Source organism: Microchirus variegatus (genome assembly GCF_963457635.1).
Source record: "Microchirus variegatus genome assembly, chromosome: 4".
Classification (NCBI taxonomy): domain Eukaryota; kingdom Metazoa; phylum Chordata; class Actinopteri; order Pleuronectiformes; family Soleidae; genus Microchirus; species Microchirus variegatus.
In genome coordinates, this window is record NC_139805.1 from 629,093 (window position 1) to 655,610 (window position 26,518).

Here is a 26,518-nt window from a genome sequence, read left to right on the forward strand (position 1 = left end):
CTCCACCTCGGATGTCGCCTGCGATGATCTCCGTCTCGCGCGCGGCCACCTCCCCTCCAAACGCAGCCGTCCATCTCTGAGCTGTCAATCATATCGCGCCGGGGATTCGTACATGTGAGTGCATGGCGCGCCGGGCAGGGCGGATCTGCTCACTGGGTGAAGAAACGCCGGTGAATATGGATGAAAGGTTGATCATCATCTCGTCATTTCAATCACTCTGATAAGGTAAGGCCATGGAACGAACGTTTGGGAATTTATTACGAAGAAAGCAGGCGCGTATTCACGGCTGCAGAGGTTGCCGGTTGCTACAGGGGCGTTAAAAGGCCTTCTTATCAGTTAATGTAAGTGTTTTATCAGGCTCGTAACCCTCATATCTATTCCCCTTTAATCCCGACAGCGACACTGTCCTGTAGCGTTGCCCTGACCACAGAGCAGCGACGATGATGTGCGAGGTGATGCCGACCATCAGCGAGGGAGACTCGGCTGCTCCTCCGAGAGGAGGCACCGGCGGAGGCGGCGTCCCCAACGGCTCCGAGCAGGAGGCCAACTTCGAGCAGCTGATGGTCAACATGCTGGACGAGAGGGACAAGCTGCTGGAGTCCCTGAGGGAGACGCAGGAGACGCTCATTCAGTCTCAGACTAAACTGCAGGGGGCGCTGCACGAGAGGGACGCGCTCCAGCGGCAGATCAACGCCGCGCTGCCTCAGGTGAGTGTGTGAGATGAGACGAGGCCGAGCTGGAGAAGGAGGGTGATGATGTGATGCTTCTGTTTGTTGTGGAGTAGTTGATGACACTGAAGTGACAACAGCAGGAGACATGTGAGCAGGACAGGGTTCAAGCTCACACAGGTCAATTAAAGGTCCAGTGTGTAACATTTAGGATTGAACACACTTTCCATAAGCAGGTTTGTGTGTAGTTCAGGGTTCCTACAGGTCCTTGAAATCCTTGAAAGTTTGTCCATCCATCCATTATCTACCAGTTTTTCCTCCACCAGAGGGTCGTGGGGGGTGCTGTGCCTATCTCAGCTGACATAGGGTGATAGGCGGGGACAGTTCACCAGTCCATCACAGGGCCACATATAGAGACAAACAACCACTCACTCACACTCTCACACCTACGGTCAATTTAGAGTCACCAATTCACCTAATCCCCATATCGCATATTTTTGGACTGTGGGAGGAAGCCGGAGAACCCGGAGAAAACCCACGCACACACGGGGAGAACATGCAAACTCCTTGCAGAAAGGCCCTTGTTCCGAAGTTGTTCCAAACGGGGCTCGAACCCAGGAACCCGGGTCTTCTTGCTGCAAAGGCAAGAGTGCTAACCACTACACCAACCGTGGGCCCTTGAAAGTTTTTGAATTTGAAAAAAAAAGCCGTTGAAAGGTTTGGAACATCATCGTCATTGAAAGTGCTTGAATTTTGTTCAAGAAAAAAGTTTAGGTAAATGTAAATGTCAGGTAAATGCCACCCTTGTTTCTTACGACACCACCCACTGTTTCATGCGCCCTGCATTGCTTGATGTACGTGGACTAACCTTACGCAGAACAAACATCGAATCGTAATTACTAGTAGTGTTGTGGACACTGTCTCTCTCCGCCATAGACATGAGATTCCATGTAGAACAATGAGCGAGTAACGCTAAGCAAGAGAGCGCAAATGACATGATTCCTGGGAAATTAAAATTTCCAAGATCTCTGGCTAATTAAAGAAAAAAAAGACTTCCTTGCCCATGATCCCACGGACAATCACTTGTCCAGATGCCAATCAATAAAAGTGGATGCCATGGGTGAAGCGGCTCTTACAAGTTGCCTTCCATCTTAAGCTGTGTCAGCACATTCGGTCTTTTAATTTGAGGGTTGTTGGTCCTGGAAAGTCCTTGAAAAGTCCTTGAATTTGATGTCAACCAAGGTGCTGATAATTACTTTAAAATGTATTGTATGAAGCATGTATTGTTTTCGCCTGCAAAGACACACCAGCCAGAGTGTGTGTTTGAAGTTTACTATACTAATGAAGAACTACATCATTTCATATATGTAAAGGCCACTGTAGTTCCCTGATAGAGATGGAGTTCTCTGGGTTTTTTTTTTACAATCTGCAGTCTCACTATTAGGGCTGGGTCATGGCTTTTCACATCCACGGGGAGTCGATTCATATTTCTGCAATTGCGTAAATGCCCACAGTTCCATTCATACTTAAATAAGGGTCCGTGTCAGTTTAGTGTTCCATGAATGCATACTCCAGCTCATATTACATACCAGTAGTGCCCTCATGTACGTCCTTGTATTGTTTGAGCACTGATTTGTACGTGCTTGGGTACCAGCAACCTCCTTGCATAGCCTCAAGCATGTTTCCATGGTTACCATCTTATTTGTTGTCTATTTTGACCAAAATAAAAGCATGCCACCAAGTGAACTGAAAAGTGTTGTGCTACAGGGAGCATGTGCAGTTGACATATAGTCTATATGGAATTGAACTGGTGGTGTACTCTCGTTAGTCCACGTAGGAGACACGACTCCGAAAGTGTGACATGGCGGTTAGATATCACTAATTCTTACACACTGGAACTTTATCTTTGCTACTTGGTTTCTGTTGATGTGATTGGAAACTTTGGAGGAAGCAGAATGTAGGACATGTTGCGGGTCCTGCTCTATGAAAGGAGATCTTGGCTTGAAAGGCTTTTGTCCAGATCCAGTTACAAGACATTTGTGTTTATATTTGCATAGTCATTCTTTCATTTGTTCCTTCATTTTCTACTGGTTATCTAGTTCAGGGTCACTGGGGGAAACTGGAGTCAGCTGACTCAAGCTGTGTTTCCATCATGCTACGGTTCTCTTTGGTATCATACGATAAGGTTTGGAATGTCAAGACCTGAGTGAGGTTTGCGTTTTGTCTGAGAACACTACCTTTGCTTGGTAGGCGGGGGTGTGGGCTGTGCCCGATGGCCGCATCAGCAAGATACATAGTGGTGCAAAAACGGCAATCGATGACATCGAAAGCGACACAACAGACAACAGCAGAGGACATCCAGCAGCTTTTTTTTCTGCTCGGTTTGTTGCTGTTTGTTGTCTCTAAAATACGCCAAACTTTGTATGAGAATAGACTGCGTGCATTGAATAGAAAGGGAGTGAGGTATTTCTGTCGCTCCCTGTCAGCTGACTGTCGTGATCTTACCGTACCAGTTTACTCTGGTACTTCAAGGGAAGGGTGCCAACAATTGAACTGTCTGGGCTGGTTATTTTGGTACTATTCCCTAATGGAAGGCAGGGTACAGCCTCAACAAGTTGCCAATCCATCACAAAGCAAAAGCACAGAGACAGAAGAACCATTTAGTCTCACATTAACACCTTTGGTCAGTTTAAGAGTCTCCAAATGACCTAACCCCACTCTGGGGTCTGTGGACTGTGGGAAATACCCAAAAAGAGCAGCACACATAAAAGCTGTTGATCAAACCAGGATTCTAATCTATGACCTTCTGTGACTCAGTGATGCCACCACCCATGCATTGTCATATGTTTCATGTTTATGTTTCCCGTTTCTAAATCATGGACCAAGTCATTTAAAAACAAAAACAAAAAAACATGTATTGCTCTGCAGAGATTTAACAGGATGTAACCAGCAGATCAATCCTACTAATTAGTATAAAATGGAATGAAAATATATCTTAATTGCTTTGTTGGACAAGAGCAACACATTAGAGTGGCAACTGAAAAAGTTGAGCAGTATTATCTCATTCACAAAGGGGGAGTTAATAGTGGAGGACTGGATTTTCAAAGTATATACCTTAGCTGGGAAACTCCTCACACACTCCTGCATGTCTTCATGAGGATAAATGTGAAGATAATGGGGATATACAGGCATATGTCACTTCAAAGACTGATGGTGGCAACATGCCAGGAGGATCTGAATGTCTAGTAGGTAGAAATGGTAATGTAGTAGGTTTAACAGTGTGTGGGAGGGTTAGGGTGGAGGGTTTGTAAGACGGCTGAGCCAGAGCTCTGCTGACCACGGACAAGGGCAGAGCACACACACATACTGTTATCTGGATTTTAAAACACAACCTTACCTCTGTGTGTCAGTGGTAATGGACGTGATACTGGAGCTAGGGTAAACTGGGATGTCACTGTTTGTGTGTGTGACAGAAAGAGAGCTGAATAAGGGCTGGTGCAGTCACCGTGCATGACGACAACGAAGCTTCAGCACATTGAGCTGTGTTACCCTCTGACCCTGTTCTAAATGTGTGGCATGATGTCACAATACGCTATGTGTGTGTGTGTCAGACAGAGAGAGAGAGAGAGAGAGAGAGAGAGAGAGAGAGAGAGAGAGAGAGAGAGAGAGAGGGAACAATGCTGACAGCCTCACTGCAGCCTCTTTTGGAAGAAACATGGCTGCTTGCTAGTACAGGGCCCTGGGCTGCTTGCTTCTGCACATACACACCTCTCTCTCTCTGTGTGTGTGTGTGTGTGTGTGTGTGTGTGTGTGTGTGTGTGTGTGTGTGTGTGTGTGTGTGTGTGTGTGTGTGTGTGTGTGTGTGTGTGTGTGTGGGTGTGTGTGTGTGTGTCAGGAGGCCAGAGTGGCAAGCAGGTGTCATGCTTCTTTTCTAATCCTCTATGGTTCAACGTAATGTTTTATTCTGACTATAATAATAATATAAAATATTAGTTATACAGACTTAGGGCCAATTCCAATTCCTATCTTAACCCTCAAGCTCAACCCTTAATCTTAACGCGTCCAGTCTGTCAACTCCAAAAAACAAGAAGAAGAAAACATTTACATCAGGATCATTTATTTATTATATTATTTCAGTCAAGTTATTAGGTTGTCAGTTAGTTATAAGATGATACTCATACAAATATTCAGCTGACAGTTACCACACACCACGACTTATTGAAAAGTAAACCACACCGGCCGACTTTTGACAAAAGATGGTAAAATAAAAATAAATGTTACGCAACAATGATGTCAGTAATCCATAATATGGGCCTAAACTAAGATCATTTTTATATCTCTATTAACAAAGAAAATACTTCATTTGTATCGCACTCGCTTCGCTGCTTTCGACGCCATCTTTCTTATGTGAAAACACGCAATGCATTCTGGGTAGCCCTTGCTCCCAAGGGTGGTGTCGGAAAATCTCAATATTGAGGGCGATACAGCCCTTAAACTTGACCCTCAACTTAATTTTTCTGAGAATCAGGACAGCACTTGCACTAGAGGGAGAACATTTTTGAGATTGAGGGTTAAGATTGAGGATTAAGTAAGGAATTGGAATTCACCCATAAACCTGGAGGACATTATGCAGATATTATGACTGGTGTATTTTATGCATAAGCTGTCTCACGCTCTCTTACTCTCTCAAGACAGCACACACACTTGCATACACTCACATGACTTACACAGCAGTGGTCATTTCCACAGCAGCTACATAGCAGCAATGATAATGATGCAATGGACAGTGGGTGAAGCAATACTGAGAAATGAGAAAAAAAAAAGTTAGAAAACGACTTCTTCTCAGTTTCTACTGTGAGAAGAGTCTGGACTGGATTCATCATTGGAAACTGAAGAGTGCATCTTGTAACCATGAGGGGGAAGTGTGGAAATAACATACTGTATCTGATCTCTCAAGTTTGGGTGTGATGAATATATTAGAGTGGTGTTGTAGCAGTTGGTGATGCTGCTGACCTCACTATCCTATATGTGTCAGTGATAATTAGGCCGATTCCCAGCATGCTCAGCATGATCATAGCTGGTGTTTTTATTGCCCTGAACTACAATACGATGTTACAGCTCCCGTGATGCACTTCCTGGCCTTCTGTGTCATCCTTTGCTCAGTCATGTAAACGTGTAGGTGAGATATCATTTATTTTCTTGCTGTGTGTGTTTTTATTATTGTAATGTGTTATTATTAGGTGTAGCTGGATGTTTAAGTTTTTTTAAGACAGCCTTTTTTGCCCAAATCTTAGTATTTGTAAGTATTTCAACAAACATGTTTTTCCTGTGTGCCACATTCAGTGTACTCCTTGTGATGGTCACAAGCCTGGATAAATTGCGTCAGGAAGGGCAAAATCTCTGTCAAATCAAATATGCGGATCATAGGGAGAGGCCTAAAGAATTGTCTTTTTACCTGTATTACCCTGGATTTCCACTGGACGCGGAACGGCCGCGGAACGGCAGCGGCGCGGTTCTGCTTCTTCCTCTCCCCAGCGTCAATCCCCACCGGGCGCGTTACGGCAGCGGCGCGGAGCCTTGGGAGCCGGCGGTATTCACAGAAGATCGCGCGATAATCTCGAACGGACGCGAGTTCGCGAGATCCAGCGATAGACTGTGTGTATAAAGTAAACAACAACACAGCTTCTTTTCATTCTCCGACGTGGAAGAACTGTTGATCTGGTGTCATAAATGATTTTATGTTTCTCCACTTCAACAATCAGTCTCTCGTCGTACATTATGACTCTCAGAGACGCTCTGATTAATTGACTGTTTACCTGACAGCAGCGGCACGACGTAATGTTGATGTGAAGTTGTGACAGGCTATATGATCTGCGTATTGTGTTTTGTTTTGAAAGGGGGGCGGAAATGTTTTACTTTGATTCCGTGTCGCTTTTCCTGTCCGGTGCGATCTGCTTCGTTGAAATTTACGAGGTTCAGCAGCGGTAACGGAAAAAATAGAACTGATTCCTATCGATAGCGCTGCGGTGCGGCGAGCCGCTTCTGGGACGCTGCTCAGACGCTCCGCAGCGCGTCTGGTGGGAATGCTCTCATTGATTAGAATGGAAGCGATTTGCAACGGCGACCGCGCCGCTGCCGTTCCGCGGCCGTTCCGCGTCCAGTGAAAATCCAGGGTTAGGTGTGTGTATGTGTGTTTGTGTGTTTTGTTATGTCTTCTGTAGGTTTCCTGACCTCATGGGACTGGACTGACCCAAAACTGTCAGAGATTTTTCTCCCTCTTCCTCTTTTCATAAACACACATGCAGGTTTGAACAGCTATTCTTCAGACGACAGCATTAATTTCCATTCATTTAGACAAACTAAACAAATGTTGTGTATCTATTATGGTACGGTACAGTTTGGAATGGTGAAGCCCTGGGTCAAGGTTGCGTTTTGACTACCAATAGGATCTTTACTTGGTAGGGTTAGGGTACAGGCTCTACTAGGGAGTGACATTTTTCTGTTGCCCAGTCAGCTGTCTATCATGAGTCATGGGTGGAGCCGGTCTACCTCCACTCTGACAGAACTGTACCATTTTACTCTGGTACCACAAGGAAAGGGTTCCAAAAACATGGAACAGTTGGGGTTTGTTTGGTATTTTGGTTCTATTGCCTCATGGTAGCGCGAAAATATGTACCATACCAAACCTTTCCACTTGATGGAAACATGGCAGAATTCCATTCCATCACAGAGCAAAAACACAGCGACAGACGATCAGTTACTCTCATATTAACACCTTTGGTCGCTTTAGAGTTTTTAAATGGCATGTCTGTGGACTGGGAGGAAGCAACAATACCCAAAAAGAACCCACTCACCCATGGGGAAAACGTGCAAACTCCACACAGAAGAACCCTTATTTTGGTACTATTCCTAAAAAAAAATTGCATACCATGCTGTACCAAACCAAACCGTTCCAATCAATGGAAACATGGCTAAAGTGTAATCCCTAATGCCAAACCCTATCTCCATGATCCTGACAAGGTCAGTGTTTATGCCAGAAAAGGTCCTTAAAAGGCAACAAATACAAGCACGCATGCGCACACGCACACGCACGCACGCACACACACACACACACACACACACACACACACACACACACAGAGCATACAGAGTCTAGGATGGATATGTTCATTAGCTACAGAGAATAGGGTTTCAGATTAACATGTCAAACCATTACGGTGCATAATGCTTCTAACATAGCCCTCAGAGATGGGATTGTCCCATAGACAAATTAGGTTTTAAACACACAGAGACAGCGACCTATATATGCCTGCTTTCACACACACACACACACACACACACACACACACACACACACACACACACACACACACACACACACACACACACACACACACACACACACAAACACACACACACACATTCTTGTACTTGCTGCATACTGAGGACCGGGTTGCTGACAAAGTCAGGACCAGCATTTCCACTTTATAAATCAACACAATTACAAATATCTACTTTATGAATGACATCTATAAGGAACTACTGGTTGCAGTACCATTTCTTTTTTTTTTGGTCCAAAATTTGACAAAAAATGTCGTCGAAAAGTTGAAAAAATCTTTGAAAAAAAAAATTGACCCAAAATTTTTGGTCCAAAATTTGACAAAAACGTCATACTATACTGTCATCCAAAATTTGAAAAAAAAATTTGACCATACATTTTTTGTCCAAAATTTGACCAAATTTTTTTTGACCAAATTTTTTTTGTCCAAAATTTGACCAACATTTTTTTGTCCAAAATTTGACCAAAATGTTTTTGTCCAAAATTTGACCAAATTTCTTTTGTCCAAAATTTGACCAACATTTTTTTGTCCAAAATTTGACCAACATTTTTTTGTCCAAATGTTGACCAAACATTTTTGTCCAAATGTTGACAAAAATGTCATACTATACTGTCATCCAAAATTTGAAGAAAAAAAATGGACCAAACATGTTTCATCCAAAATTTGACCAAAAATGTTTCGTCCAAAATTTGACCAAAAATGTTTCGTCCAAAATTTGACCAAAAATGTTTCGTCCAAAATTTGACCAAAACATTTTCGTCTAAAATTTGACCAAAAAAATTTCTTCTAAAATTTGACCAAAATTTTTTCGGCCAAAACGTGACCAAAAATTGTTCGTCCAAAATTTGACCAAAAATTTAAAAAAAATAATTTTCGTCCAAAATGTTACAAAAACGTCACACTATACTTTGTCGTCCAAAAATTGAAAAAAAAAAACTCCCAAAATTTTCCATCCAAAATTTGACAAAGACGTCATACTATACAATTTGAATTTTTTAATGTTTTTGACAAATTGAGTATAGCATGTTATAGCAACCTAGGGAAGTGATTTCAATGAAAACAAAGTGAGGACCGGCCAAAATGTCCTCACTCCGTAAAAATGACCTCACTTTGTTGGTTAAAAAACCCTCACTGGTCCTCAGTATGCCACAAGTACAAGAACACACACACACACACACACACACACACACACACACACACACACACACACACACACACACACACACACACACACACACACACACACACACACACAAATGCAAAGACCTGTTCTCTTCTCTGTGTGAGAAAAACTGTTCTGACACTGTCAAAGAGAATGTGTTAAAAAATAATCTAGTGATGGCTCTGTATCACTGAGGCTGATACCAATATCATAATGTTGAATTTCTTGTGAATATTGGTGTTGATGCATTTGCCACCTCACTTTAATCAGCCATTTAAATAACGTCAGACTCCAGCTGTGCAGCAGCTCCCCGGTCACATGACAGTAATGATAGCATCTCTCTTTAGTGTTCTCTTAGTGAAGCATATACTTCATATCAGAGTTTACTTGTTTCTTTTTCCAAGATCCAAACCAGTGATGTTGACCAGTATTGGCTCGATAGTGAATATAATATATTCTAACCCCTAAAAGAAGCAAAGAAAAAGGAGCATCCACACAAAGCAATTGCGTGTTATCAAAGTTACATTTCCCACAACCTGGTACAGTTCAGTTCAGCTCTCTGTGGTTCAGTTTGGAATGATTATTTGTGATCTGGCTTGTGTTTCCATTGCAGGGTGTGTAGGCTGGATGGCAAGAGCTGCGTCAACTATGTAGACAGCATACCAGCGAGACACAGTGCAGCACGCCAATAAACACAAGGCAGAAGTGTGAAAAAATAAAGAAGTATACTCTCTTAAAGCATAGTGTATTAAAAACTGCGTTTGTGTTTTTCCCGTTACATTCCTCTTGCTGCCTGGGAGTAAATGATGTTCTGTTCACCAGTCACTAAACTGCTGTGTGCTGAGCTCCAGCCTTTAGGTGTCAGACCACTGTGACAGTAAGGGTGTGAAAAGTGGAATGGTAGCGTATGGATGTTTAGGTAGATTTCACAACTTTTCGAAATGCAAACACCTGCTCAACATACCAAACTGAAGAGAACTGCAGCAATAGGTGGAACCTGTGATCCATCCATCAATCTTCTGCTGCTTTATCCTCCACATGAGGGTCACAGGGGGCGCTGTGCCAATCTCAGCTGACATAGGGTGATAGGAGGAGAGGCCACATAGAGACAAACGACCATTCAACCATTCACTCTCACTCTCACACCAATGGTCAATTTAGAGTGTCCAGTTTACCTAATCCCCATATTGCATGTTTTTGGAGTATGGGAGGAAGCTGGAGAACCCAGAGAAAACCCACGCACACAAGGGGAGAACATGCAAACTGCAGAAAGGCCTCTGTGAAATGTGAATAATTAGGTGACTCATTTATAGCCATATCTGTTAAACCTAATATCATTTTTTCTTTGATTAACGTACCATTTCCAAGGGGGGACAGTCAATAGCCAAGCTGAAAGTGAATATTATTTGTTACTGAGGGTTGCTGGTCCAAGTCCCTGCTAGGTCAAGGGCTAGGGTAAATAAAATTTAAAAAAGTAAAATGCAAAAAAAAGTTTGTTATTGAGGCACTATGAGGCAAATGTCATTCATATCCCACAAGTTGCTTGTGCCTTTATGGTCAGATGTGCGTCTCATGGTCTTATGATGTGTAAGAGTGTGCTGGGTTGTTTAGACACCTGTTCCAAGCGGACGCAACACTGGCTATTTTTGCCAGCACACACACACACACACACATAAATTCTAACCCCTCTGTCCTCACGGGTACTTACAGTGCACACCACTGTTTTGCATTTGTTTATTTGACCTCACACACACGCCCTTTAACTTCTAGTAGCAGTGATTGGTGCTTACCCTTGTTTAGACACATTAACACTCAGTCAGGCACAAACCGCTTACACACACATGCATGTGTCTCTGTGTTTAGATATATGAGCCTCGGTCACTCTCTGTCCTTGAAATCCAGCATTACATTTCCCAAGTGTTGTATTTTTTCTTGCTCTCCACTTCCTTCACACTTCCTCTGTCAATCAATTTTACCAATCACCCAGTCATCCCTTTACTGCTGCTCCAGACAGTTGTTGTGGTCCACTTCTTCTTCAACTGCTGACCTTAGGCCACAGCAGAGCACACTCCGTATTGTAGGGAAAGTGATTCACATTGTTCACTGTTCAGAGCTTCATAAAGTAGCTCTTGTAACAATTTAACAGCCAGACATTAGAAAATACAGCTACTACTTCTATGACTACTACTTATACTGATTATGATGCCCCCAGTCGTCCTTCCTCATGTAATACGATAATCGATATGCAAATATCTATATTTTAAACAACAGATAAAGGGGCTCTAATGTAAACAGTTCCCGCCAGTTTCACTCGTGTCACTACTTGATGTCTCCTCACGGTGCTGCAGGACAAATGAATGAGGGAAGCTTGGGCGGAAGTTACCTGGCCAAAGAAGAGGGAGTTTACAGTGGGATAACATAGGAAGCTATGTTAAAGGTGAAGTAAGTAGTTTATAGTGCCATCTAGAGGAGAGGCTGAAATTTACAACAAAGAACTGCTGCTTTGCTCACCCCCTCCCTTCCCTGAGTGCTACGGTGTCCTCAGCTGGTCAAATGTCGTCCTCGTCGTCTTTCTCCGTGTCATTTTTTCCCTGCTTTTCTGTCTAATTTTTTTTTCATTTTTTCTGAGTAATTTTTTTTCTGTTTTTTGTAGTAAGTTTTTTTCTGTTTTTCTGAGTAATTCTTTTTACAACAACATGGACGGCTTGTTTAGTTTAATCAAGTTTTACTTTACTCTCGGTTTAAGACACTGGGAGATAGTCCTGTCTTTAAGTCACATAGACGGTATTATCATTAGTTTGGCACCTGAGGACTTTGCGGTTGTTCAGAAGGAAAAGCCCATTCAGATCTGCTAGACATAGCAATCTTTCTCCAGGATCAGTTAGACAGATATGTTATGCTCCATGGATACAAGATGATGCATTTGAAATGCATTCAGGCTGAGTACGTGGTGACGATCAGGAGACTGCTGAGAATATTGGATGCACACGGTGTGCAGCTGAGGAATCGCCTTCGGCGGCGTGTGTACCATAGCAAGAGTTCTCGATAATTCTGAAAAAAAGTACTCCGAAAAACAGGGGAAATTTGCACGAAAAACTGAAAAAAATATGACTCTGAAAAACTGAAAAAATATAGTCAGAAAAACAGATTTTTTTTTTCAAAAAATCTAACCGAAAATTAATTACTGAGAAAAACAGGAGTTTTTTTTTTTTTTCAAGTGAATGCAATACGCTTCCATAGGTTTTTCCCCGACCAACAAGGCACAACCAAGTTATTTGCAAAGTTTGCAGTGGCACAGAAAAGGTTTGCATGTTGGACGACAACACTGTGCAATGAATGTGGAACACTGGTGCGGTACAGTTATTGTGTGTGAGGCGTTCTTCGTACTCCTTCGTTTTCATTATATGTCTTTTGATCTCTTAGAGGCTTGGTTATATTTTATTAACGTGCATGGAGTGTATTTTCATGCATTTTGTGTTTTTATATTGTCGGTTGGTTGTTATTTGAAATTTGTATTGAAAATGTGTGAGTAAAAAGGAAGAACGTCAGTATGAGCGTCTGTGTGCTTTTAATCACAGTTAGAGTTGGGTCGTGAGGCTTTTATTAACAGATACAGTATTGAATTAGACATAATGAAGGTGAACAAGGGAAACATATATAAGTTTACTGGTATCGGTTATCGGCAAAAAGTCCAATATCATGCATCCCTAATTTTTACTTTTAGGGCTATAATTATTGTTACAAAGGGAAATAGTGGCTGAACTGATCGGTAACTTGCATAATAGTGAAAAATCATGATTGGGATTTTTGTGTAAAAAATAAATAAATCCTGCTTTGATATTTTTTGCCACATAGCTCACCCTTAATGATAAAGAGTGTCTTTAGAATTTCCCTCACACCATTTTAAATTTTACACTTCTTGAACCAAGGCCAACAGAAGGAGGCCCTGTAGGTTTGGTACTCGACCATCAGTTACTGTACGAGGGTTGTGCTTTGTCCACAGGAATCATGTGAGAGAGAATGTATGTCAAAGTGTATATACTTTACACTGCAGAGAAAGGAAGAGGGGGCTCTAAAGTCCTCCTGCATGGTGCTTGGAGGATGCCTGAGGTGATCATAACACACTCACACACATTCAGCAAGGCACAAACAGGCTTACTCACATACAGTATGGACCAATGTACAAACAAGCACACACACACTCAGCCTGTGTTTTATTAAATGTCAGCATCCTCCGTCTTCATGCCATCATGAGTCCATGTGTTTGGATGCGTGAGCGTGTCCACAGTGCTGAGGCAGCTATGTGCACCATGATAGGAGAGTTTTGAGGAGGTAGAGAGCAAAGTCAGCTCATTGGTCTGCTACTGAAGCCTAAATCTTATGGTTTGTGTTACATAAGCACAAAAATACTGGGATTTGGGTAGATGTGAAAGAAAGTGGAGCATGAAGTGAGCAGCTGAAAGTCACCAGAAAGAGAGAAGAGGGAGGAAGAGTATGAGATTAAAAGAGACAGGACAACGCAGTTATGTTGAAATGATGTCCTGATCCGTACCTTAACTCCATGTGCTGTTTCTTTTGTCCAGCTTTTAAGTATGTTTTGGGGCATTTTAAGTCTTTATTGCAGAATGTTGATAGACTATAACCTGAGCAAAGACAGAACCCTTTTTACGCTACAATAACTTAAATGTGAGCACTTGCCAATACTGAGTCCTGAGTACTTAGTACTTAGTGGATTAAACAATTATTAATCCATTAATAAATTATTCATCTACTCATTTTTTAGTGAACAAATGCTCTGATTCTTCAGGTTCTTAAAGTGGACCTAGACCGGAAGTTCCAATTAACGCTGTTTTTTAGTGTGTATCTGCGTCATTACCTTGTTTATGAAGCCCTGAAGGTTCTAAACAAACAGTTCAGCCACTGCTGAGAACACTGTGTTTTATTGTAATCTCAGGCTCAGAGAGATCTCTGAAAAAACCCGGTCCAGTTACATAAACAACGGTTCTCCGAAACAGCAGATCCTCCTGCTCCGGGCACTAGTCCGGGCACATCCGGTTGCGTACATTGAACCACAGAAGAAGAATAACGTCCGTTGTGGAGGTGTTTCACGAGCGACAGTGTCTTCTGACTCTGGGTCTGACTCCGGGTCAAAGGTCGTCAAAGGGACTGAGGCGGGGAGTCGTGAAGAAGCTATTTTTGGTCTTGTATAGCGCATTACTAGGGTTAGGGTTACACACCTTGACGAATCACCATGCTTTCTGACATGCTGGACCCAATGGTGACATGATGGGAGTGGCCAGAGAGGTAGGAGCGAAACCATTTATGAGCAGATCCAGTTAGGCCAAGGAGGTTCTTCATATGGTCTGCACTCAGGTCTCAATGCCATTATAGCAAGAAACCTGCTTCACTTTGACTGTGAACTAAATATAGAAACTGGTTTTAATTCTTTAGAAAAAACTCAAACCAAATAATTGTTCATCAAAATAGTTGACGATTAATTTAGTAATCGATTAATAATCAATTCATTGTGTAATCATTTCAGCCTTAGTGGTATGTATCGGTTGCAGGAGAATCAGAGTAATATTAAGAATACAAATACGAGTACATCCCCTCCACAGTTTTGGCACATCCGGTTGCGTACATTGAACCACAGAAGAAGAATAACGTCCGTTGTGGAGGTGTTTCACGAGCGACAGTGTCTTCTGACTCTGGGTCTGACTCCGGGTCAAAGGTCGTCAAAGGGACTGAGGCGGGGAGTCGTGAAGAAGCTATTTTTAAACACTGTTAAAACAATGTTTTGAAAATGAGGAGCAGTGCATCCACCGTTCCAGAGGGGGGAGCTGTGCTTCTGAGAGCGGGTGTGCTGAATATGTCACTTCTGGGTACTGGCCAATCACAAGACAGTTGGGAAGCCGGGGTGAGAGTTGAGTCTGAAATATCGTGACTCAGGAACAGCGTCAGAAAAGAGGATTTCTATCGGCTTATTTACAGCAACTAGGAGGTTTTTGAGCATAAAAACAAGTTAATGTATGTAAGTAGACCTCCATAACTAACATATATGTGCAACAGGACCACTCTATGTGACCTTTAAAGGTGAATATTTTCTGATTTCTTTGCAAAAATTTATTTTGCAAACAAACAAACAACAAAGAAATAGTTAAGACTGAATAATTATTAAGACATTTGAAAACATAAGTTTGGGCTTTGAATAACAACATTTTCTGACATTTTAAGGACCAAACGATCAGTCAATTAATCGAGAAATTAATCAACAGATTAATCGATTGTTAGTTGCAGTCCTCAATAATAATGTCATAAATAAATAAATAATAATAATAATAATAATAATAATAATAAATTGGTCTTGTATAGCGCATTACTAGGGTTAGGGTTACACACCTTGACGAATCACCATGCTTTCTGACATGCTGGACCCAATGGTGACATGATGGGAGTGGCCAGAGAGGTAGGAGCGAAACCATTTATGAGCAGATCCAGTTAGGCCAAGGAGGTTCTTCATATGGTCTGCACTCAGGTCTCAATGCCATTATAGCAAGAAACCTGCTTCACTTTGACTGTGAACTAAATATAGAAACTGGTTTTAATTCTTTAGAAAAAACTCAAACCAAATAATTGTTCATCAAAATAGTTGACGATTAATTTAGTAATCGATTAATAATCAATTCATTGTGTAATCATTTCAGCCTTAGTGGTATGTATCGGTTGCAGGAGAATCAGAGTAATATTAAGAATACAAATACGAGTACATCCCCTCCACAGTAGTACAGAGTACACATTTTCACAACACCACCGTAAACTTCCATCCATCCATTGTCTACGGTTTCATCCACTCCGCATGCTTCTGTTTTTCAATTCTCACCATCTGAATAAAGCTGAGGTCCAATGTTTACTCATGTGTGACCCCATGCTTGGTCAGTCAATCACTTCCTCTTCCTTGCTTCCTCCAACAATGGTGTTCTCTGCTTCTTTTTCAGCGACTCTGCCATGATGAATGTCTAAAATAACGCTATCACTGCCTTGCTCTTATAGCCGGTACCTGGCCAGGGCGTGTGTGTGTGTGTGTGTGTGGTGCTGTTGGTGTTTCTCGCAAGACCCTGATCTTGGACACAGCCCCAATCGCCCAGCAAGACATTTAACCATCCCAATGACTCTGAAACTTTTAAACTAGGGTAAAATACTGCATAGTTCTGCTTTAAATCATGTTAGATCACATGTGTGTCTATAATAAACCAATAACTGGGATCAAAACTCATTTCATAAAATAATTTAACACTGTGGTCCTGAATCCTGCTGCATTATCTGTTGGTCTGTTTTCCTTACATTAAACATTATATATTGTTTAAATCAAAATGTTGTTATATATTGAAAAAAAAAAACCCAATAAGATTCAATTACTAATAACTGATCTCATCTTTACATTTTGGAAGAGCAATTACAACGTTTCTTTTTGTCTATAATTGTGTTAAAATCTATTATTTTTGCAAAAGAGAAAGGGAGAAAATCACATGACCTCAGATTAAATGAAGTGCAGCTAATTAACAACATATCTACCTCTCAGCAGATCACACCTCTCTCTCTCTCTCTCTCTCTCTCCCTCTGTCTGAGTCTCTCATCCTCACTTCCTCTCCCGCTGCATCTTAACAGCCTAACATCATCTGTCCCTTTTCCTTCTCACCAGTTTACTTCACAATCTGCCAATCTTCTAACTTTATGGGTTAATTTCTGCGTCTAATCGGGTCAAACTGGCCCCTGGCAAGTGTTTGTGCACAGCTTTCGGGCCCCTGAGCACTAATAGATAATCAGTGTGCAAAGCAAGCTCCCCACGCTGCCCGACCTCACCAAGGCTTCGGCACACTGTCTCTCAGTAGCATCTATCCTTTCGCTCCCCCATCTTCCCTCTGCCACGACCATCTGGTTCACAGCACCAGGCACATTTAGCTCAGCCGGGCGCCAATTTGTCCCCCTGGCTTCATGGGAGAGAGAAGGATAGTCAGGGAGACTGACTTACCAAGAAAGTAAGATTTATCAGACGAGAGACTAGGTCAGGAAAAAAGTCAGGATGTAAGTCAGCGGGAATAAAGGCAGTGAGAGACATGCTCTGCTAACGGAGAACGCATAGTCACTGTAGCCTATTTCACTCTAAAATTAGCAGATACCTGGGATTTGTGAACTCAGGTGAACCTGTGAAAAAAAAGCTGATTAGCACCATTTGCACCGACAGTGTCCTTGTGGTGCTGTTTTTTTTTTTTTTTTATCTCAGCCCTGCATCACTCATACGTAACTTATGAGGTCATAAAGTTCCAAAAACAGAACGAGTTGAAGGGAAGAAGAAAACAACACCATGAAGTGACAGTTAGGGTTGCAAAGTTATGGGAATTTTCGAAATTGGAAACGTTCCATGGGAATTAACTGGAATAAATTAGAAATTGAAGGTTGGGCAACTTACATATAATTGGTAAATAATATATTGTAACATACTCTTGTATAAAACAACGAGATTTGATTTGAAACAACATTTGTGTTTTTGTTGTTCAATGAAATAATTAATTATTCAGTGAAAGATTTAAACATTGATCATTTTCCACTCTCAAATTTAATCTGCTTCATGTTTATAATTTTAAGTTTATTACTGTATCATTTTGCATGCATGTCTCCTTATGAAAAAAACTAAATATGTATATGTGCATGTGGCTCAGTTTCTTTAAATTATCCAAATGTTTCCTGTTTAATCTCATTAATTCTCACAATTCTCATGTAAGTTTCTGAAATATTTTCTGGAAATGTCCTGGGAATTTTCCAGTTAAATAAAAAATAAAAAATAAAAAGTGCTGTCCAAACTTATTAAAAAGTAAGGTTCACTACTAACATGCAGGCACAACAGCTATGCTTGAGGCTGGAGGATTTATGTGCGTTGTTCGGGAAATGATGCAGGAATATTTGATTATTTGTAAAATAAAAGTTTATATGTTAAAGTGATTATGAGAAATTATATTAAAAAGATAAAAAACTGAAACATGTTTTATAAATGAGTGCAGTGATCACTATTTGCTGAAGTGATGAAATTGAAGAGGTTCCTTGAATGCATCTTAAAGCTGCTCCTCTAATGTCAACATGCTGCAGATCTCACAAGAGTGATGACATTCATCAGTGTCTTTGAATGTGTATGAGAGTTTCCTCTCCACAGTAATAAAAGCCAAATGATTGGACCAGAGGGGGGTGAGAGCAATGATGGAGGGAGGCAAGAAACGATAGAATGAGAAAGAGTAACGGGGGGTGTTTGAGATTAGGTTTTTACAGCCAGCAGTTTAGCCCATGGTCGTACCATGTCTAACAACTACACTATTGGAACTCTGTCAGTTCACTTTCGCTCTTGCAACACTCTCAAAATAGAAGATAAGGCCCTGGTGGTCAGGAGAGGCTGCCACTGCTACACTGACTGTGGTTGTAGTGCAGAGATGGAGCTGTGGGACTTTATGAACTGCTACAGGCCAACAGGCGTGTGATGTATGAGAGAAATCGAGACAACGTGCACACAACCTCTCTCTCTCTCTTACGCACATACTCTGAAACGCATATACACAGTAATATGAGCAACATCTTCTAGATCCCAGGTTTTTCTCAGCAAGAGTCTTAAACAGCAGCAGCAGCAGCATCAGAGGCGACGACATCAGAGGCTAAGTCCCTGGCTGGACCCTTAAAGGGATTTAAAGGACTTCAAAATGCTTCATCTGCTCCGTGAAATGCAGCTTGTCAGAGTCTCACAACATAGCACACACCCCTGCTGCTGTCTGTCAATAATACACACACACGGACACAGATTGGAGAGAGAGAGCGTGGTGGTGCAAGTAAATTGAAGGATTTGGGGGAAGGACACAGTCGTAGGTCAAATATTGCTGTTTATACTGTAGCTATACTGGCTCAAGAGAAACATGTCATTGTCAATGTGTTCAGGCTACAGAACTCACCACACTGGTGATCTCCACTTGTGAATCATATGTGTGCATTATACATATGAAAAGAAAGATGTTGACATTATTCATATTTTCCCCACCAGTAAAAGATCCAAAGATATTTATTTATCTTGTGGCTGCAAATTCTCTGTGTGTGTTTGCTGTGCTCAAATTTACCAGTTGATCTCAACTATGAAGCTCACCTTTGCTTTGTCACTCAAAGGATATTCATTATAAAATCAAAAAGAAGAAAAACTTCTACAATGTTTCAACAACCATTTCCATGCTTAGTTATATTACCTCTATTACCACAAGGTTTCAGCAGTAGTAAGCATTTGTTTAGTGGATTGTAGAAATTTACACGGTTCCTTGAATGCATTAGCAGAAGCCATTTGGTTAGTGGACTTCATATGTGTTTGAAGTAATGACATTTCCAATATATATACATATATATATAAAAATGTATATATATATATATACACATACATATGTGTGTGTATATATACATATATATTAGTGCTGTTAGTTAAACGCGTTATTAGCTGAGCAAACTTTGTAGTTTTTTCACATGCTGTTGCCTCAACTAGTGACATTAGAACAAGTACAACACCACACCGGATCTAGATAGACCGGAAAAAAAACAACAGACACGCTGCGCGAGCCGACCAAAGAGTAGTCGGATCGCGTAAGTAAGAGTAAACGTTCCGTTTTGAGTGGATGGCGAGCGCCGTGCGCTCTTTATTCACATAATAATAATAAGAGGAATAATGGGGAAAATATGCAGAGTGACATAGATATTCACCTGCTGCTCTCTAATGTAAACACACGGAACACATTACTTCCTGCTTCACCTACGCACCTCTTTGACGTCTCGTACCTCCTACAGCACACACACACACATACACAGCTCCTCACACACACACAAGTTACACACACCAGGTTTACCCTAAAATTAGATTTTGGCTTGAACAAATATTAAATTATAAATATTGTGTAATTTAGATAAATTTCGATAAATTGTTCAGCCCTAAACTACAGTATATGCCAAATTATGCAAATAACATTTAGTGATGTATGTGAAATCGATCGATCGATTCACAATCACGTGAAAATCGGCCGATTCCAATCACTAGCCGATTAATCGGTGCATCCCTAATTAAATGTTACATTAAGTTGTTATATTAGTAAATATTGTTCAAATAAAATGTTTTTTAAATTTAAAAAAAAATCGTGGGATGTATCGAACCGTGGGTCAAAATTTGTGATACAAATCGAATGGTTAGTTGGTGTAAGGTTACAGTCCTACTGCAGGTGGTGAGTTGAGTGGTTGGGTTGTGCAGGGAGAGGAGAGTTTGCTACGCCCACACCAAGGTAGATGGAAACAAGGAGAGCAGGCAACATCCTGACATTCTGCTTGTAGAGTGGTCACTTCATAGGTTCTGATTAAAGATGCTTTGGCATCCAGATTTGCAGCTTCCCAGTTGGCCGTTTAAGCAAACTTAACAGAAATGTAACTTACAACAAAAGCTATGTCAAACTATGACATTAATAAACCCTTTATTCTTTATAACAAAGTTAGGGTAAGCTTAAGGTTTACCCTTAACCAGGAAGCTGCAAATCTGGATGCCTGGATTTTCTGGATTTTAACTTTAGTGTTGTTACCAACAACAACACTAACCAACTTAAATATCTTGTTTATTTTACATTCTTTTATTGCAATGTGTATGCGTTCTCTGGAGTACAACGACGGTATGTTTATCTTTCCGTACGTGAAAGGCACACAGGGCTTTAGTGAGGATCAGATATATTCAGTCAGGTTCTGTGATATATTGCTCAATCTTCCTGGACGTCACATCACATCCAGGGCTCTACTGGAGCTGATTAATCAGCCAAAACAATTAATTGGTTCACCTCTAATCTGGAGGGACCTTAGAGTAGAGCCACTGCTCCATCGAGTCAGAAGGAGTTAGCTGAAGCAGTCGAGACGTCTGATAAGGAAATCTCCTCTTTGGCTGTTTTTTCTGGGAATTTTCAATGTTTTAATCCTGAGGAAGCACAGACTAGACTCAGGACCACACATTTGCTGTGTTGCCAAACAATTTCAGGGAGGAGATTCCAGGGATTTTGGAGCTCACAGGAACTTGCGTAATGTGATTTAAGAATATAAACAGACATGGAGGTGGACTGTCCACATTTTCAGTAATAGCTGTTTATGTTTGTGATGTTTTGTGCTGAGAAATGCAAAAACCTGACGATGAAGTCATGGCTGAGAAGACTGAATCGACTTTGTACAAGTTATGGTTCTAAACAAAAGTATGCAACATCAGTTGGGAAGACTCTGTGTCCAATGACATTAGAATGGCGTCTCTTAACCTTCTCACATGACAGGATAATTTGGCCCAGATAATCTATTTGTATCAGCCTAAAGTTGGAAGGTCCTCATGATTGTAGGAAGAGACAGATCAGGACAGAAATCTGGCCAATTATACTCTAGTGTGGGGCAGAGAATATCAGTCCCTGCTATAGTAATCAATTACACTGGTGAGCAGATGCTATTGATATTGAAATCTTACATTAGAAAACGGTTAAGTGATGAATTGCCCACACTGTCAGCACTTCTTAGGAAGTGTCAGGCTGGGGTAATATATCACACACAGTCACGCATGCACATGTGCATGCAGCATACACTTACTGTACTCAGTCTTGGATGTGTCTCATGGATCAAGCTGTACTTGCTAATGTGAATGAGCCGGTAAAGAGCAGTATGACCAGACACACTGTGGTTTCAGCATCTTCTCCAACACATGACGGCTTGCACCCCAATTTTAGGCTGATTCACACATCATGAGTCCCTGAAGTGCATACAGCAGAAACTTAGAGGATATTTTTGGTGCAAGATCGTCTGCAGGAAGCTCCTGTTTGTATTTTCTATGAAATCAAGATCCATTTATTTAGCACCACCTACAACATGCTCTATTTCTCAGTTGCTGTTATTTAATTATTCCATCTCCATTCACAGACATGTGGGTTGGTGTAAACTGAGTGTCCACCTAATTCACATGCACATATGCTGTGTTCATGGGCGGACGGTGTATAGGGGCTATTTGGGCGACACCCTGCCAACTAGAAGAATTCCAATTCCAAGATCCTTAGTACTAATATTCCTTCCAACCGTCTCTGCCAGCAAAAGTAGTTATTATCAGTGTTTCTAGACATATTATCTGTCATTGTCCGATCAGAATCGTCATAGTCAAGTCATGTTTTAAAGGGTCCTGGGGCTATTTCTTTGACGTGGAGAATCGCCCCAGCATTCTCCCATTGATTCTCATGTTATAACAGTTTTTTTTCCCCGAAAATCACTCTCCAATGCATTTTCAATGAGGATTTTGGGACTCGCCCAAACGTACTTGCGTCATACGTAAACTGAGCAAAGAGAGGAGGGGATATCTTCGATCAAGTCACGTCTCGCGCTAAGTTGTTCAATTTCAATTCCTCTCTGCCCGTGACACCCGAAGCGAAGAGCTCACTGTTTTAAAAATACTCTAGAGAATTGTGCTTGTTTAACTGGTCCCAACACTAAATGATAAGTTCATATAGTTTTTACCAGAGCCACGGAGTCCACGCTTTCATACGCGTTAGCTGTTTATGCCTCGTAGCAGCGGACAGCAGTCATTTGAGGCGACGTTCGTTAGCTTGTTTACTAACATTGTTGATGTTTGTATCGCTCAGGGTTTAACTGCATGTAGCCACATACCATGACGACATGAGCAAATGACGAAAGTGAACGCAAACACACAACAGACAACAATTGAGGACATCCAGCAGGGAAGGGTGCTAAAGAATGGAATCAAGTGGTTTTGGCTGGTTATATTTTAGAACTGTTCTTAAAAATCAAAAAAAATATGGACCACACTGAACTAAACTGAACTGTTGCACTTGGTGGAAAAACAGCTATACTGTACAGTATATCTTGGTTACAGTGAGATTTGTGGGGAAGTTATTGTTTGTGCTTTTGATTTGTAAGCGCATGTTCTTTGAAACACTGAATATTTACTCTGGACTAGACTCAGCATGGAGTTACCCTCTTTCTTTCATAATCTCAGTCTTCCATTCTCAATCTCTTTCTTGAATATTCCCTTGCTCTCTGTTTTATCAGTGGGGATGTCTTTAAGTATATGTGCTGAGTGGTCTATTAGTTAGCTATTGTCATATGTCAGATAATGCTTCATAACTCTTGCTGGCTGTAACTCTTGCAGCTTTGCTCTGACTGCTCTAGATGAGAGCTCAACTGATTTTATGTCTGGTCACAAACATCCACAACATACTTTGAAAATCATTTTCAGTGCCTCTTGTAATTTGTTTGCTATTATGTGTTCCCTGCAGAAGCAAAGTTTAATAGTCTCAAAAGGGTCTTTCATTAAGGTGGTTTTATTAATCACATCAAATTTGCCTGTGTGTTCTTCAGCAATTGCACTGAATTCACAAAAATAAAACTGTGACTGCAATTCCAGTTGAAAAAATTGTAGCGCATGGTTGGCAGAGTTTCCAGAACATACTGTACTCACACCCACTGATTGGGTTAATTGGACACTCTAGTGGCACTTTTCCATTATAAAGTTCTACCACTACTCAAATCTACTTGGTTTGGTATCAGACACGTTGTTTTCTAGTACTTCATAGTACCTCCTTAACCAGTGACGTGCAGTGAGCTCTAGGGAAGAGTAGGCAGGCAGTCACAGACCAAGTCGTACACACACTAAATTAGTATTTCATACGTTGCAGACAGTGCACCATGCAGTCTGAGAATATCAAGCTTGTAGTACTGTATTATAACTAGGGCTGTCAAAAGATTAACATTTTTAATCAGATTAATCACAGGGTAGCTGTGGATAAATCACGATTAATCACAATTAATTACCATTCGTAAATATGCCAAAAAAAATAAAATTTTCTCTTTATATTGTTGTAGGAACGGAGAGATAAATAAAGTATGTGAAAATATAAATGTAAAGAACAATAAAATACTGTAAATAACTTGTAAAAACCTATACAAACTTAGTAAAAAATAAACATTACATTGTAAATAAAACACACATTATAAGACTAAATAATATAGAATAAATAGAAAAAATTAAATGCTGTAAATAACTAAAAAAAAACTATACATTGCACTGTAAATAACTCACATTATAAACAAAATATAAAGTATAGAAGTTAAATAGTTTTCTTACTAAACCCAAAGCAGGAAATTCCTCATCAGCACCTGCTTCTACTAGTTAGCATTAGCGTCAGCTAGCATTCTGATGCTAATGTTAGCTGCTGTCTGTGTCCCCGTTAGTTAGACAGTGACTGTTAATGTTATGATTATATAATTATCTGCGCCAGCAGCTCCACTTACAACTGTGTGTCTTTCTTTCTTTTTTCTTCATCCTCTTTTTTTCTAACTCTTTTAACTTCCTGATTGATAACTCCTCTTCATTTTCCTTCAGCTTCATTTACAACTTGCAGAACGATTCCTTCACACAGGTTAACGTGAGGAGACGTGGGGCCTCTTTAGGGAGGTTTCCTACTGAGATGTCATTGCAAATCAACCCTTGTTGTTTAAGGGAGACGGTGATGCAGCTGCTCACTGATGCATTTAGGCTCCGAGTGTCGGGAGCCCCCCTATCGGCTCAGGGCCCCAAGCAGTTGCCCGCCGCCCTTGCCTGTTCATAAACTGCACGTCTACCCGTAGCGCGATGAAAGTGAGAAAGTGCGTTAATGCGTTTAAAAAATTAACGCGTTATCCATCCATCCATCCATTTTCTACCGCTTATCCGGGGCCGGGTCGCGGGGGCAGCAGTCTGAGAAGGGACGCCCAGACCTCCCTCTCGCAGGACACTTCCTCCAGCTCTTCCGTGTGACCCCAAGGTGTTCCCAGGCCAACCGAGCGACGTAGTCCCTCCAGCGTGTCCTGGGTCTTCCTCTGGGTCTCCTCCCGGTGGGACATGCCCGGAACACCTCCCAAGGGAGGTGTCCAGGGGGCATCCGATACAGATGCCCGAGCCACCTCAGCTGGCTCCTCTCGATGTGGAGGAGCAGCTGCTCTACTCCGAGCTCCTCCCGGGTGACAGAGCTACTCACCCTATCTCTAAGGGAGCGCTCCGCCACCCTGCGGAGAAAACTCATTTCAGCCGCTTGTATTCAGGATCTTGTTCTTTCGGTCATAACCCAAAGTTCATGACCATAGGTGAGGGTAGGAACGTAGATTGTACGGTAAATCGAGAGCTTTGCCTTTTGGCTCAGCTCCTTCTTCACCACAACGGACCGATACAACGACCGCATTACTGCGGCCGCTGCCCCGATCCGCCTGTCAATCTTACAATCCATCCTTCCCTCACTCGTGAACAAGATCCCAAGACCCGGAGGGAGCAAGCCACCTTTTTCCGGTCTGGAACTATGGCCTCGGACTTAGAGGTGCTGATTCTCATCCCAGCCGCTTCACACTCGGCTGCAAACCGCCCCAGCACATTCTGGAGTTCCTGGTTCGTAGGAGCCATCAAGACCACATCATCTGCAAAGAGCAGAGATGGAATCCAGTTGCTCCCGAACCGGACCCCCTCCGGCCCCTGGCTGCGCCTAGAAATTCTGTCCATAAAAATAATGAACAGAAGCGGTGACAAAGGGCAGCCCTGCCGGAGTCCGACATGCACTGGGAACAAGTCTGACTTACTGCCGGCAATGCGAACCAAGCTCCTGCTCCGGTCGTACAGGGACCGCACGGCCCTAAACAAAGGGCCCCCACCCCATTCTCCCGGAGCACCCCCCACAGAATGCCACGAGGGACACGGTCGAAAGCCTTCTCCAAGTCCACAAAACACATGTGGACTGGTTGAGCAAACTCCCATGAACCCTCGAGCACCCTGCGAAGGGTATAGAGCTGGTCCAGTGTTCCACGGCCAGGACGAAAACCGCATTGTTCCTCTTGAATCCAAGGTTCGACTATTGGCCGCACTCTCCTCTCCAATACCCTGGAATAGACTTTCCCCGGGAGGCTGAGGAGTGTGATCCCCCGATAGTTGGAACACACCCTCCGATCCCCCTTTTTAAAAAGAGGGGACCACCACCCCGGTCTGCCATTCCAGAGGCACTGTCCCCAACCGCCACGCAATGCTGCAGAGACGTGTCAACCAGGACAGCCCTACAGCATCCAGAGACTTAAGGTACTCAGGTCGGATCTCATCCACTCCCGGTGCCTTGCCATTGGGCAGCTTCCTAATTACCGGCTCGGGTAATGAATGAGTCGACCCCTGAGTCCCCAGCCTCTGCTTCCTCTAGGGAAGGCGTGTCAGTGGGATTGAGGAGATCCTCGAAGTATTCCTTCCACCGCCCGACGAT

At 42.0% G+C, this 26,518-nt stretch overlaps 1 protein-coding gene across 1 annotated transcript in view; it reads left to right on the forward strand.

The window, feature by feature from the left end:
- Positions 1 to 440: 440 nt before the first annotated feature.
- The window catches only part of ppfia4 (PTPRF interacting protein alpha 4), a gene marked incomplete at both ends in the record, with an annotated part of 104,242 nt that continues 78,164 nt past the window's right edge, over positions 441 to 26,518 (forward strand). The window contains one exon of the mRNA XM_083888630.1: positions 441 to 707. Within this exon, the coding sequence (XP_083744756.1) occupies positions 441 to 707 (267 nt within the window). The remainder of the gene's footprint in view (positions 708 to 26,518) is intronic.